The 14,466-nt window shown below is 48.7% G+C and overlaps 2 protein-coding genes across 2 annotated transcripts; one reads left to right on the forward strand and one right to left on the reverse strand.

Annotated features, from left to right (window-relative positions):
• Window positions 1-616: 616 nt before the first annotated feature.
• AP4B1 (adaptor related protein complex 4 subunit beta 1) lies at window positions 617-8,240 on the reverse strand. Its single transcript, XM_030473612.1, has 10 exons — window positions 8,100-8,240; window positions 7,773-7,997; window positions 7,554-7,684; window positions 6,701-6,848; window positions 5,419-5,915; window positions 4,729-4,812; window positions 3,702-3,805; window positions 3,295-3,502; window positions 2,711-2,992; window positions 617-2,440 (listed from the first exon to the last, which is right to left on the reverse strand). Exons 1-10 carry the CDS (start codon window positions 8,210-8,212, stop codon window positions 2,013-2,015), a joined length of 2,220 nt encoding a protein of 739 aa, XP_030329472.1. The 5' UTR covers window positions 8,213-8,240; the 3' UTR covers window positions 617-2,012.
• Window positions 8,241-8,308: 68 nt separating this feature from the next.
• Window positions 8,309-14,226, forward strand: DCLRE1B (DNA cross-link repair 1B). The gene is made up of 5 exons (XM_030473618.1): window positions 8,309-8,541; window positions 8,611-8,758; window positions 8,826-9,005; window positions 9,110-9,965; window positions 10,549-14,226. The coding sequence occupies exons 1-5, from the start codon at window positions 8,353-8,355 to the stop codon at window positions 10,580-10,582; spliced, it is 1,407 nt and encodes a 468-aa protein (XP_030329478.1). The 5' UTR covers window positions 8,309-8,352; the 3' UTR covers window positions 10,583-14,226.
• Window positions 14,227-14,466: the final 240 nt, after the last annotated feature.

The raw sequence follows: 14,466 nt of genomic DNA on the forward strand, positions 1-14,466 counted from the left end.
GTTTGTCCAGGTCTCTTTCCTCTCACGCCAGTGGCTTCGTGCTCAAATCTCAGCTCATCCCTGCTCCTGTTTCTCCAAGGGCATCCCTCTTTTTTACCCCTCTGGGTTCCAGCAGTTCCTTCCTCCCAGGCTGCTGGAAGCAAGGAAGGTAGGTCAGAGGAGTGGGAAAACATCTCATCTCTTTCCTGACACAGTGACAGCAGCATCAATTGGATGGCAACGTTACACCTGCATTCCCTCAGCTTCTCAGCTAAACCACTTAAGGAGGGGGGAGCACCTCAATTAAAGCATGTTCCCCTTAGAGCATCCTAAGGAGAAAAAACTAACAACAGACTATCATTTATGTTTTCTGAATATTACCAAAACAAGGTTCAGCCAAAAGGAGCTACCCAACACTGAAAGTTTCAGCAAAACCATTTCCACATTTGACAAAGTCATAAGGAACTGAAAGCAGGATCTTTCAACATGAAGTGGTGGGTAACTTGACCTGGAGGCATCACTTCCTGATCCAACCCCCATCCCTCAGCCAGCTCCTCTCCTTCCGGCGTGTGCAGCCCTGGGCAGAAGCCTGGACCCTGGGGCAGTGGCACAGTACTCAGGACAGCAGCAGCACAAGGCAGGAACAATTCGCATTTTTATTAGGAAAATGAGAAATAAAATCTAAGCCTGTTGTTTAACAGTGACAGCAGTGTTTCAGTGCATGGAAATGCAAATTGCAGTTTAAAGGTACAACAGTCACAGAATCCCAAAATGGGTTTTGGTTCGAAGGGACCTTAAAGATCATCTCGTTCCACCCTCCCCTGCCATGGGCAGTCATTAAAAGAAATTAAAAGTGACAAGAAATCTTACAGAATAGGGTTAACAAAGCCACTCCCTACAGAGTACCATAAAGCCCTGTTACAGCAACCTATGTACCTCAGCCTTAAGCCTTCTTCAGGGTTTTGCCACTGTGTAAAATATGGCTGGGACACAGACACTCTCCCTGAACCTGTGCAAAGTCCAGCTCTCAGCAGAGCACATGGAGTGCTGCTCTTCAAAACAAAGTCAGACTGTAACTTTAAAAACTGTCAAAATTTAGTCATATAGCACTGCACCGTCTCATGTACTCTATTGTGGGGACAGGATGACAATACTGGACAGAAGTAAGTACTACATCCAGCCAAAATGTAATATTCCATACAGTTAATTCTCTAAAGAGCAATTCTTCCATTATCTGTGTCAGTGTGAGGACAGACAGCTCAGTAGCACGGCCAAAGGGATGCGGGCTGCAAAACTCCTGCTGTATTAACTCACATGAACACATCATACAAGACCTGCACACTCTGTGTTTTCTTACAGTCACCCTGGCCACAGCGAGCTGAAGGGGGGGAACTTCAGATAGGGCGATTTGTGACTACAGCAACACATTTCAATGAGAAAATACACTTCCTTCTCTTGAAAAAGAAATAGGTACATCTATTGAGGACAATGTACCTTGTCCACCCATCTCTGACACAGCAGAACAATATTCACTGGTAGGGAAGCTACTATTGAAAACGCATGTAAAGGGAGCCAAGACCTAAATACTTCTTTCTTCACTGCACTGTTCCTCTTAATGTGAGATAAGTAGCTGCATCCTGGAGTCTCAGAACTCTTTTCTTGAATTATTTACAATTCTCGTGAAAAAAAACTCTCCAAAACACATCCCTGAATTTTGCTCATCTCTGGTTCCATCAGCCACGTTAGTGTCTTGTGACAATCACCACAGACACCACTTCTGTGATTCACACCAGAAGCAGCAGGCTCACGAATGCATCACCTTGTCCCTTCCCCAGCCCAGAGGGAGGACAGACCCTTCACCCTGCCCCACTGCAGTGACCCCCACACCACACGTGCTGCCCAAGCCCAGGAAAGGGCAGCTAACACTCTCACAGTTTTAAAGTACAAAACGAGCATCAAGTATAGCAAATAAAGCCAGAGAAACAAACTTTTCCCATGCCCTCAGCAAGCATCCTACTAGGAGAATGGACCAGTCAGGACTCCAGCCCAGCAACCGTCCCCATGACTGTCTTTAATGCTGAAATAAAGGTCTGCATTGCCTCTGGCTTTGCCTCACTCTGCTTGACTGAAACCTGCATCTCCGAATCTGCTGCCTCGAGCAAGAGCTCTGTGAGGAAGAGGCAACCTGTGTTATCCTGAGCACTGAGATAAGCTTTCCATGGCTGGACACCAGCTTTGCTCATAGCAATAGTCTGTATGTGGACAACGTGAAGAGCTGTCTGTATGGTATCTGGATGAACTGTCCCACACCAGGGCAGAGAAAGGTGCCAGTTTGTGTCCAAGCTCAGCCAGGTCTTCTCAAACTGTTCTGCAGTCAGGTAAACATCAGGAATTAAGGTCAGGCTGCCTGTATCAGGATGCACCTCGAGGACTTCTTTATTCTCTTCAGAAATCAGTGACTCTGAAATGAAAACATAAATACGTGAGATGCATCATCTAAGGTGCAGCTCCCAGTTTAACACAAAACATCTTATGGAGCAGGTGGCTGGAATCACAGCAGCTGCCTCTAGCAGCATCCTGTGGTCCACTGAGGTGGTAATCAGCCACACATTGCACAGAATAGTCAGAACACTAAATCAGCATTCTCAAAGCCCTGTGATCTTCTTCCAAATATTAAACCCACATGAGAACATCTACAAGTGGAAACCAGATCCCAGATGGAGTGCGTTACCTGTGTCTCTGTTGCTGGAGTCAATATGAGAACAAGTGTAAGAGGGTTCTGCTGGCTGGTGAGCAGTGACAAGTGCCCAGCGTTCTCTACCATAAACTGGTGCAAGAGTATTAAACTCTGAAGCCCACGTATTCACAGGTTGCTCAGTTTTGTCTTCCAGAAGCCCCAGAGAGGGATCAGACTTGGGGCTACACAGGACCCGTTTCACTTCTTCCACACCAGACTGCAAAAGGCGATAGTAGAACAATCCACGGTCTCGTACTGCCATATCCATCTCCTCCTCTGGGAATCAGAGAGACATAATTTATGGAGAATTCTATCATCCAGATTTTCCTGAAATACTAACCTTTAATTATTAAAAATGGATTCTCGGGGATACAGTGTAAGCCTGTTACACTCATCAACCAGAAAGCTAGGGGCCAAGTAGAAGCCTAAGGCATAAAGCCACTTTCCCTTGCCATCCAGGATGGTGTCCTCACAACTGGGACACTGACACATGGCATCCATGCACTAGGGAGACAGCCAAACCAGATCCCAAAAAGCCTGTACTACAGCTTCGGGGAAACAGAATGAAGGGAACCCACCTATGCAGAAGTAGAGCAGTCTCCCTAGCATGTCCTGACACTCAGCAGGACGGGACAGGAAAAGGCGAACCAGTGCTGTCAGAAGCTCCATCTTCACTGCTGGAAACATCTCTGATTTCACGTTCTCCACAAAGTCCTCTAAAACATATGGGGCATTTGGTACTTTCTCACCATGTGTGCCCAGGAGCCAGATCAAGGCTTGCTTGCCCTGAAGGAACCACACAGAAAAAAAACAGCAAATAGGTGCTGTTTACCAGAAAGACAGTGTTGACATGAAATAAACAGATTTGAGACAAAGTCTTTTGAAGATTTCTGATCTTTGCCCACCAATCTCGAGCCCAAAGGACAAACAGTCATTGTCCACCCATCCTCAACAGCTACCAGCCCAGGGCACAAAGCCACCTTACCTCACTGTCCTGGATGGTGTCCTCGCAGCTAGGCAGTGCCTGACACACTGCATCTGTGCACTGGGGACACAGCCAAACCAGATCCCGGAAAGCCTGTATGACTGCTGCAATGAGACAAAATGCACAGCATTCCCCAGGAGTTACAAAACCACTAGGGAAATAAAAATAGATTCCAAAAACACCCACTCACGAGGCTTTGTAAATCTCAGTTAGGGAGGTCAGTGCCTTGCTTGTGACTATGATTTGAGACGCCCTTCAAAGCCCCACGACACTCTATCAGAGCAAAGGTGCATCAAGTCTAAAATAAAGCCCTGAAACTTCAGATTGTTCCTTTGGCTGCTGAAAATCATCTCTTTTCTGGACATTCCGCAGCCTTTCAAAAGACACTGACTCATGATGCTTCAGACACACAAGGTTAGAATGACAAATTAAAACTAACACCAATTCAAAACAAGTCTCATGAACTTTAGATTAAAATTTTAAAGGCTCTGGTGCCCAGTTACAGAAGCACCAGCAGCTTCTGAGAGCTAATTCAACAGCTGAGTGAAAGCGTGTGATTTTCCAAAACTGAAAGCAAGATTATTTAAAAGAGAGGGCTGAAATGGCAATGACATAAAATTAGATCTGAGGGCAGCAGAAGAAAAAAAGAAGCCTTGGTACAACTGAATCAGGCTATGAGGGACAGAAATCACAAGGATTTAAAAGATCTATTCATCATCTTTAGTGACCTCAAGCAGTCACTAAAATGCCTCTGCTGAGTCCCTCACTCCCCATGTCAGCAGGTGGCAGCCAGAAAGGAGCCTGCCCTTCAGACCATGAACACAGCTATGACCCCCTTTCACCACAAAGAGTAGTTCCTAAAGGAAGGAAAAACTACAACGTCCGGTCACACCAGACATCCTCAGCTCCACCAGGCAGATGCCAATTAAAAGCCAAATGCCTTTGAAAGCCTCTAGTTTGGGATCACAAGCCCCAGCAAGGCCGCTCCTGAAAGCATCAGCCAGGCAAACAACATGCAGATGATTACCTGAAGTGATATGTTCCTGCTGAAGCCCCAGGAGCTCTGTCAGAATCCCCACACACTGTTCTGTGTATGTCCTAGCAATATTGCCTGCAGAGACACCAAAGGCCATAAAACTCAACCTTTCATCAGAGTCAAATAGGAACCATGAGCCCAACTTTTCATCACAAACTCACTTTAAAGCAACAGGCTTTCTCTTTTCCCTTTTTGACTACAATTTCTGAAAGCGGAATCAAATGAGCTTGTTCTCCACACAAGGGATATGTTCCTTTTTCTGAAGCCATGCCTCAGAAGTCTGAAATTTTCTTAAATGTAACATAAGAAAGGATTTTAGCATTCCTGGCTTTCTCCCTACGAATACTACAGAAACTCCCCAATTTTAAAGCTTACAAAACCAAAACTAAAGTGCCCCAAATCATCTTAACTCTGCCCCCCCCACAACTCAAAGAACAAGCAGTTATTAGAGCAGCTCCTCCACTCACTACAGTTTCATTCAACACCATAAGGCTCATTAATAAGATGAAATACATAATTTCTTTCGAGTACTTTATCAGAGCACAGATATCTGAACGAGATTCAAGGACATTATGAAACAATTCAATGCTAGGACTTCTCAATGCTAGGACACTCAGCAGAGAACAGCCACCTTAAAGTTCTAGGGCTGCAGCTGCTCCCAAGGGAAGACACAGCTCTTACCTATGGCAAAGATCGCCCCTTGGGCAAGCTCTACCGATACATCAGTGCAATAACTCTTCAGCTCCTCCAGCACTTGCTGTACGTTTTCATCATTCACCAGCTCACACAACACATCCATCTTCTGGCATTTGATGTAGTGGGGCTCCGAATACGAACAGAAGAACTTTTTGTAGTGGCTGCTGAAATGGCCAGGAAGGCTACGAAGGATCTGACGCACGTGGCACAGTGCAGTGAAGCAGAGCTCTCTGCTCTCAGAGGTGCAGGCAGACAGCAGTGGTCCCTTCACTCTCACCAGAACATCTGCCTGCACATGCGGGTACTCCCTGGCCAGCACTAGGAAAAGCTTGGTGGCTGCCATCACAACGCTGGGGCTGCTGCTTTTGAGACAGCCATCCAGTAAATTGAGTATGTCAAAGAGTTCCTCCTCACTGCGGGGTTTGTAGCGCAGAAGGAAGGTAAGCACCTCGCTCTGCCCCCACTGATCCAGATCTGCCATCCTGCCGAGAGAACAAACACAGGTTGCAGGAGTCAAGAAGCAGAGAGATCTGCACTGTGCGGAGCAGAGGCCTTAGCTTCTGAGTTTCTTACAGTGTCTATTCCAAAACAAATGCTATGCTTCAGAAGTAGATACAATTTTCTCTCAAGAGAACCAGTTTATGCACACAGGCTTAATTAGGATCATTCATGTACACTTTTTCTAGCACCCTAAGCCAGACAGCAACATTGACAAGAACCCTGGGCAGAGCAATACTGCTCTTCTGCCAGATCATGTAGAATTACCTACAGAAAAGTTAATCTCTTCAGCAATGGATAAGTTATGTCTCTTTCAAAGGATTGGGAGAGACATAGTAGAACATACCTGTGTACTGTTACCAAAAAATCTAATCAGATTAAGTTGCTCAAAGAAGTGGTAAATGCTCCATCCCTGGCAGTGTTCAAGGCTGTGTCCAGCCTGGGGCGCCCCTGCCCTTGACACGGGGTTGGAACTAGATGATCTTAAGGTCCTTTCCAACCCTAACCATTCTATGATTCTATTAACCTACAGTTCAAAACCAAACCACCAGCTGAAGCAAAGACTCCCTGGAAAAGCAGAGCATCTCAGATTTCCTTTAAGACCTTAGCAAAAAATTATTTAGTTTCTCTTAGGATGGGCACCTCCATCTTTGAGTGCCTGAGTCTTCCCTTCAAGTTCTGACTCTAGAACTAGGAGCTCTGCTAGCATACAAAAAGCAAGAACAAGAATGAAGCTTCCAGCACCACCTTAATATCAAAAAAAACCAACCTGTTGAGGAGATGATGGGCAATGGGTTTGTTGATGACAACTCCCCCCTCCTTCTTCAAGATCTCTTCTAATGCCCTCAGACAATTCACAACTACAATAGGATCCGGGTCGCGAAGCAAACTGTACAGCTCATTCACCAAAGCACCATCTGCAAAGAAGTAGAGGTTCTTCCATCAAATTCTGTTGTCATGCTGCAATTTAATCACTATCTATAGGCATTTAGCAACAACAAACAATACAGCTTGAACTGGGAGAAGCAGTCAAAACTTCCAGCTCTGCAGTAACACCTGCAACAACTTTTCCCTGACGGTCTATAGATGTGGGAATGGTGCCCAGCCCATCAGAGACTGTGGAAATGGCTACAGACTCATAGAACCATAGAATCAAACAGGTTGGAAAAAACCTTTAAGATCATCAACTCCAACCACTACCCCGGGACTACCAAGTCCACTGCTAAAGCGTATCACTGAGGGCCTCATCTACATGTTTTGTGAACACTTCCAGGGATGGTAATTCCACCACTTTCCTGGGATGGAAAGGACAATGGCAGGAGGCCCTGTAAAAGCAGCTATGAAAGAGGCACTCCAACAAAGAGCCTAACAGTGCCTGGTGCTCCATTAACAGTCTGATCTGCAATGACAGCCTGCTTACCTTCCTTTTTCTCACAGTCCCTGTATTTTACCGCTGCCACAACCCAGAGGCAGCGAGCCCAGGACAAACCACAGGCCTGAACAACCCCCAGGTCCAGTGGGTCACCCCCTACTCCTGGTGAGCTCCCCACTGCAGAGAACTGACCCCACTCACCCACCTCCTCCCGGCGAACACCCCACCACGGCAGACAGACCCCACTCACCCACTTCGCAGTCCCCCTGCAGCTTCAGCATCTTCGCACAGCCGAGTACGGCCACTCTGCGCACGTAGGAGGCTTTATCCCGCAGGCCGCTGAGGAGGGGCTGCTGGAGGTACTCCTGGATGCCAGGCATCCTGCGGGCAGGTGGGGATTAGTGGGACACCGCACCGGCCCGGTCCTCCTCCGCATCATGGGCAACCCCCCTACTCCCTCCCGTCGTACCTGAGGCCGCACATGCTGCGGAGGGCGAGTCCCCTCACAGCGGGGCTGGGGTGGGCGCAGTCCTTGCGCAGCGTGTTGACCGCCAGCAGCGCCAGCTGCGGCTGCCGCGGCGCCTGCGCCCGCACGTACAGCGACACCAGCTTCTTCTGCACCACGTCGGACACCGCGCTGGCCTTCACCATCTCTGGGAACAGCCCCGACACGTCCACACCCTGCGCCATGTGCCTGCGGCAGAGACACCGCTCAGCGCGGAGCGCCCTAAACCTACACCCTCCCTCCCTCCCTCCCTCCCTCCCTCCCTGCCGCCGCCGCCGCCGCCCGCCCTACCGGATAACACGCAGGACGGCATTGCGGTACCGCATCCGATCCGCTTGTACGTGCGGGTTGGACAGTGCCCGACGGAGCTCCCGCACCACCTCCTCGCCCCCCAGGTACGGCATCGCGCCGCTCCGCCCCTGCCGCACCGCCTCAGCACTGCCCCGCGCTGCGCACGCAGCTCCCGCCCCGCCTCCTCGCCCTCTGCGCCTGCGCGGGTCCGCCCGCCCGAATTCGGCGGGAAGGAGCGGGTCGCGCTCCCGCCATGAGCGGGACGGTGATTCCCGGAACGCCCATCGCCGTGGACTTCTGGAGCGTGCGCAGGGCCGGCGGCGCCCGCCTGTTCTTCCTGTCGCACATGCACTCGGACCACACTGTGGGGCTCTCTAGTACCTGGAACCGGCCGCTGTACTGCTCGCCGCTTACCGCCCGCCTCCTGCACCGCCGCCTACAGGTATGTGCCCCCCGGCCCTGCCCTCACTGTCCCGCCCGGTCCCTCCCCCTCATCGCCCGGTCCCCGCAGGTGCCGACGTGCTGGATCCGTCCCCTGGAGGTGGGTCAAAGCCACATCCTGGGCGAGGAGGTGACAGTGACATTGCTTGACTCCAATCACTGCCCCGGCTCTGTCATGTTCCTCTTCGAGGGCACCTTCGGCACCATTCTCTACACAGGTACGGGACAGCCCCCTGCGGCCCTCGCTGCGGCCCCCATGCCACCCTGACAGCCCTGTCCTTGCAGGGGACTTCCGCTACACAAGTACCATGCAAGGCGAGCCGGTGCTGCGGGGCCGCCACATTGACCGCCTGTACCTGGACAACACCCACTGCCACCCGCAGCGGCCCCTGCCCTCGCGGCAGCACGCCACGCACCAGGCTGCACACATCATCCGCACGCACCCACGGCACCAAGTCGTTATTGGTGAGTGCTGCCTCATGCTGCGGTGCACTCGCCTTCCCCCCCCTTGGCAGGGGCTTATGCCCCTTGCCCCATCCCTGGTGTGCTGCTCATGGTTTTCCTCACAGGTGTGTACAGCCTGGGCAAGGAGATGCTGCTGGTGGACCTGGCAGTGGAGTTCAGCACCTGGGTGGTGGTGAGCCCCTGGCGCCTGGAGCAGATGCGGCTGCTGGAGCTGCCTGATGTGTTCACCACTGAAGAGGGGGCCGGCTGGATCCGTGCTGTGGATGTCGCTGAGATCCGTTGGGATACCCTTGTCAGCTGGAACATGCTGCACCCTACCATTGCCATCCTCCCTACCGGCAGGCCCGTGAAGGTCACCCATCCCAACATCCACCCCATTCCGTACTCAGATCACTCATCCTTTTCGGAGCTGTGCGAGTTTGTGAAGTGGCTGAAACCTTGCTCGGTCATTCCAATTGTGAAGGGCGGCATGTGCCAGGCTTACTTTCAAGAATACCTCAGTTCTGCCCCCCCAGCACTTCCTGACCTCAGAGTCCTAAAACCTGTGCAAGAGTCCGTACAGCAGCAAAGTAAAAGGAATAGACAGGGACCCAAGTGTCTCTTGAAAAGAGCTGTGTGGCATTCTACGCCCAGAGGAGTTGTTTATGAGTCCCCAGAGAAATATCCTGAGAAATCTGAAGAATTCAGAGGTGTCGAGGTTCCTCAGCAGATCTACTGTGAGTCAGCTTTCTGCTTGACAGAAGGTTGCAGTTGTCACATGGGCAAGGAGAAAGGGAAAGAAGAGCTGAGTGGAGAACAACCAGGAGTAGCAAGAGCAGCTAGCACTGTTAGCCAGGCGCCTGTTTCTGATGAGCACTTTCCAACTGGATTTGCAGAGCAGTATTTACTCACTCCCCTGAATGTCCTAAAGCAGAATTCCTCACAGAAATTTGACAAGCTGGTAGAAGACTTCTTTAGGAGGTGAGAAGTGTCTTGAAAAACTGTGTGACACTTGCCAGTGCCAATGCATTCTATGCATTCTAATGCATAGGCTCAGGTTTCCCATCAGGAGAGAGGAGCTGCGCTGTTGGGGCTCTTCTTTACATCTTATTAGATGGCAAGGAGGAAACTACAATGGGTTTGTAGGCATTCGTGTTTTAAAATTATTTATTTTGCTATCTCTTTGCATCTGTTGGGTCTCCATACTATACTTGGGCAGTGCCTTGTCTCCACTTTTTGCAGTGACTTATCTGTTTCTTGTGACAAAAGATGCTGCCAGGTTGAGTCAAGCTGAGCTGCAGAGGGTATGAGCTGCCTGCAGCTGAAGTAGTTAGTGGGGTTGGAATGTGTGAAAGAAGCAAGAAGGGAGAATCTAAGAGCCCCACAGATTCTGTATTGACAATGAGTGGTTCATTTCAAGATGCTTTACAAATATTATGTATTAAGTTTATTTAAAAAATGGTGCTTCAAGAAATCTAGAAAATTAAGTGCCTCTAAGTATATTAATCTATTTCCTATTTATTAATCTACTAATACGTCCAGACAGCACTGTTTTTGCCTCCAGCCAGCTGCAGCTGGACATAGTTCTGCTCTCCTGAAAGCACCATCTTAATGGTAACTGTCAGGTTAATGGCTGGGAAAAATAGAAATTTTCTGGGTTCTTGAGTTCTGGACTTTCTGGAATGGGTCACTATATCCTCTGCAGTCTCTGCACTCATCTGAATTCTGCTTGACTGCGAAGATCTGTTAACTCCTAGAGTTCCGTTAGGGCCACTGCCTTCCCATCCGCTGCCTCCTCTTACACGCAGTGACAAGTGGGAAGGAAGATAATGAAACATCTGCTTAGTGATGTAAAGTGCTCAGCCTTAGCAGCATTGTTTGGAAAAAATACTGCGGCTGAACAGCAAAAATGGCTGTGTTAGAGGTCAAGTGCTTTCCTGCTCCAGATCAGCTGCAGAGAGCCACAGCCCAACACAGTCAGAAGCGTCAGCAGCGTGACCAGCCAGCGGGTACCGCTGTGGAGCCTGAAACACTGTAGTTGTCTGTGCCAAACTGCACTAGCAATATTACAAATTGGCTCCCTGTGTGGCCAAGGCAGCAACACTGGAGCAGAAACGATCACTAAGCACTTTTCTGGAGCAACAAAACAGCTTGTTATTCAGCTTTTTCTAGCCTCCATTTTGTTACTTTAAACACAAAACATTTCATGTGATCTTGATCAGGATCAGTCTGTTCTGAACACAGTATCCTGTGAGGCCTTTCTAAAAGCAGTCAGCTAGGTGGGTTGAATTGCCTGAATCAAAACAGAAAAGCAAGTGTTTGCTCTTCGAGTTAAAGCCAGAGCTTCTGAAAAGCAAAGATGCAGCAGTCACACATATTAAAAACAAGGCTGCCCTGAACAGTAATCATGAGGACAGCCAGTGTGGGTATATTTGGAAAGCTGTTTGGCAAACATGCTTCCTAACTCCCAGCCCTGTGCCTTCCCAGGCACTGCAACATGCATCACTGTAAAAGCAGCAGTGCCTCTGCTGGTGCTGCCAGCCCGCTGCTGAGGGGACATCGAAGGTGGCTGAGCAGTGTTCTGTGAAACACACTTCAAAAGGGGTAGCAAGGGCAGCTCAAGCCTCTTGCTGTGGTCTGTAAGGTCCTGTTTCTCAGAGGTTTCTGTATGGATTATTTGTTAACCAAAACTCAACTGCAGAGCTCCATCACGTCAGTGTGAGTGGAGACACGCACATCTTTTGTAACATCTGAGACTGCCAGGGAAATAGTTGTGCTATGCTGGTAGTGTTTTGTCTGCTGCTGGCTGCCTTGGAGGTGCAGGCTGTTATTTAAATATTGTTAAAAATTAAGTGACTCATTTGACAGGCAGGTGAGTGAAGCAGTGCCTGAACTCCCAGATTCCATGTCCTGCTCTCCAGTGCAGCCTCTCCACTGCTCAGAAGGAATGTTTGCCTTCTGAGTCACTGCTCCATTTAGGTATGTTGCAAATGACCTCTCAGATCTGATGCATTTTACTGCTGGTGTTTTGTGGCATCCAGTCTTTCCTCTTTGATTCTTATCAACTGTTCTTATCAAACATTTATTCAAGTAAATGAAGTAGAGCATCTCCTGGTGAACCTCTGGGCAAATGGAGTGGTAAATGGTGATTCTTTACAGAGTTAACTCTGATCTTTAGATCACACAAAAGGAAGAGAAAACTGCAGACTTCAGAAGCGGGGGATGTGCACCCCATTTCTGAACACTCAGTTAAAACTGTAAAAGAAATGCTGGCTTCTGTTACTAGAGCTTAAAAGGTAATTCCTGCCACTTCAGAAAGAAATTATTCAAATCGTATAGCACCAAGGAAACCTAAATCTCTCCATGGTTTTAAAAGGCAATAGAAGCAGGAGAGACTTCACCAACAGCGTGTTGATCTTTGCCTTAGCACAGCAGGTGCATGGGGCATTTTAAAAGTGTCACACATTTCCTCCTTCTTTTGGGTGTTAAAATACTTTTGTGTGTTATCCTAAAATCCTAGGGCCTTGGGGGGATAAGTGGCATTGCTGAGCTCTAAGGCATCTGAGAGTCCTTTGGCTTCCCTGGCAGTAAATAGCCGGCCTCTTACAGGCCTTATTCTGCTCACGCTTGCCTCCAGTTTCCCTTTGTTCCTACCACCAGCCTAGCTCGCAGGGGAGTGTAGTGCAGCTGGGAACTGGAGTATCATGTACACCAAGGTGTGAACATGCTGTTTCCAGCTGCACAGGGCTCTGTCAACACTGCTGCCACAGGTGTGTTTTGCTCACAACACTGACAATGAGAAGCTGTAGCCAAATATTAGCTTGACTGTGGGGTATCAAAGGGCCACATGCTTGGAAACTTACAGTTATCCTGGCAGGAGAAAGAAAAATACGGTGCTCAGACCAAAGCCCTCCCAAATCTTATACACGCAGAGCGTGCTGGAGCGGCTTATCTCTGTTCCACAGTTGGGAACCAAGCCCCAGTGGGACGAAACAACTCACCCAGGGCCTTACAGAACATCCAGAGGAGCTAGGGATGAGCTGAGTTCCTTTTGGCAAGTTTTCAGCACTGTTTTAACAAGCCGTGATCAAATTCTGAAGTGTCATGAGGGCAGGGCAGGCTCATGGCTCTGGGAGCAGGGCTGTCTGCTGACCTCCTTACACAGCTGCCTATGAAAGTCCAGTCACTATACTATGGAACAGTTCAGTTAGCTCTAGCTTCTCTAAAACAGAGTAGAAAACCATGAAGGGTGTTCCATCCTTCTTCAGCCTTAGAGTTCACTCTAAGCCTGAAGAAAAGGCAGCCAGAGAAATGCAGTCCCCCGTGTGGGACTAAAATCTTCCTTTAGCAGATAGTAACAGAGGGGTAAGCTTCTGAATGGTGCTTTGCTGGAGGAAGAAAGTGGAACGTTATTTCTTGAATCTTAAATGCACACACACACATTTCTTATAGGGTTTTACACAGAAGAGCAATACTGGCCTATTCACACTTCGCTGCTGGAAGCTGCTTGTCTCACTATTCATTGCAGTGTTGTTTGGCACCCCGAGTCATGGCTGCAGTTAGAGCTGCCCAGCATTCTCTCATGGAGAAAAGTTGCACTTGAGTTTCTGCAAAGCAGAAAATCTTAATACTTCCTCCCTGAACTTTCTCCCTCTCTAGGGGATCTGATATTGTAGAGGGGCCCCAGGACCATGGGTGCTTTCGTGGGGCTCAAACTGCTTTCAGGAGTCTCAGGGGGACCAATTTCCTTCTTCGTTTGGAAAGATCAGTAGAATAGTAAATACTTCTGTTCTTAGATTTTTATGTGTAGCAGATGTTACTTGATAGTTGTAAAGATGAATGTGGGACCATCTCTGATCAATGTGCTTTCTGCTTAGTACCAGAACACAGCACTTCTTGTCCAAGGACTGAGATCCATCACATTGTCAGGGAAGTTACTCTATTAAATGTCTTGTGACACATCTTTCACCTCTGCCTCTTCATTCCCACCTCTGCCTACAACAATCTAACCATAGCAAACAGTAGATTGTGAGATCAGAGTATTTAGATTTTTATTTTTCTGATCGCATGTTCTTTTTTTCTTTTCTGCTGATCATCTGGACACTAACAACTGCCCTTGACTCTCTGCTCGTAAAAGGTGTGAGTTCATGCTTGTTGTGCTGTTGTTGTTGTAAGGGTGAATAGGAGGCTGTGAAAGCTGCTGAGATTTTGGTGTATTTATAATAAACATTATTTTAAAATATGTTTGCAGGAAAACTGAGAAATGTCTCTGTAATGGTGACTCTGGGAGAGGCCGAATTAAGCTGCCAAGAGCAGGAGGTCCTGAGCGGGTGACACTGATGTGACTCGCTATGTCTCTTGGAGAAGTGTGTAACCACCAGGATCATAGAATCAGCTGGGTTGGAAAAGACCTTTAACCTCATCCATGGCACTGAGGGCCTCGGCTACACGGTGTGTGAACACTTGCAGGGACGGTGACTCC

This window comes from Strigops habroptila, chromosome 18 (assembly GCF_004027225.2).
Source record: "Strigops habroptila isolate Jane chromosome 18, bStrHab1.2.pri, whole genome shotgun sequence".
Classification (NCBI taxonomy): domain Eukaryota; kingdom Metazoa; phylum Chordata; class Aves; order Psittaciformes; family Psittacidae; genus Strigops; species Strigops habroptila.

Coding starts and splice junctions, on each gene's coding strand:
- AP4B1 (XM_030473612.1), bottom strand. CDS start 8,212: ATGCCGTACCTGGGGGGCGAGGAGGTGGTGCGGGAGCTCCGTCGGGCA. Junction 3,806..4,728: donor GCAGGAACATATCACTTCAG/GTAATCATCTGC, acceptor GTCTCATTGCAG/CAGTCATACAGGCTTTCCGG. Junction 2,993..3,294: donor ACTGCTCTACTTCTGCATAG/GTGGGTTCCCTT, acceptor TCTGATTCCCAG/AGGAGGAGATGGATATGGCA.
- DCLRE1B (XM_030473618.1), top strand. CDS start 8,353: ATGAGCGGGACGGTGATTCCCGGAACGCCCATCGCCGTGGACTTCTGG. Junction 8,759..8,825: donor CGGCACCATTCTCTACACAG/GTACGGGACAGC, acceptor CTGTCCTTGCAG/GGGACTTCCGCTACACAAGT. Junction 9,006..9,109: donor ACGGCACCAAGTCGTTATTG/GTGAGTGCTGCC, acceptor TTTTCCTCACAG/GTGTGTACAGCCTGGGCAAG.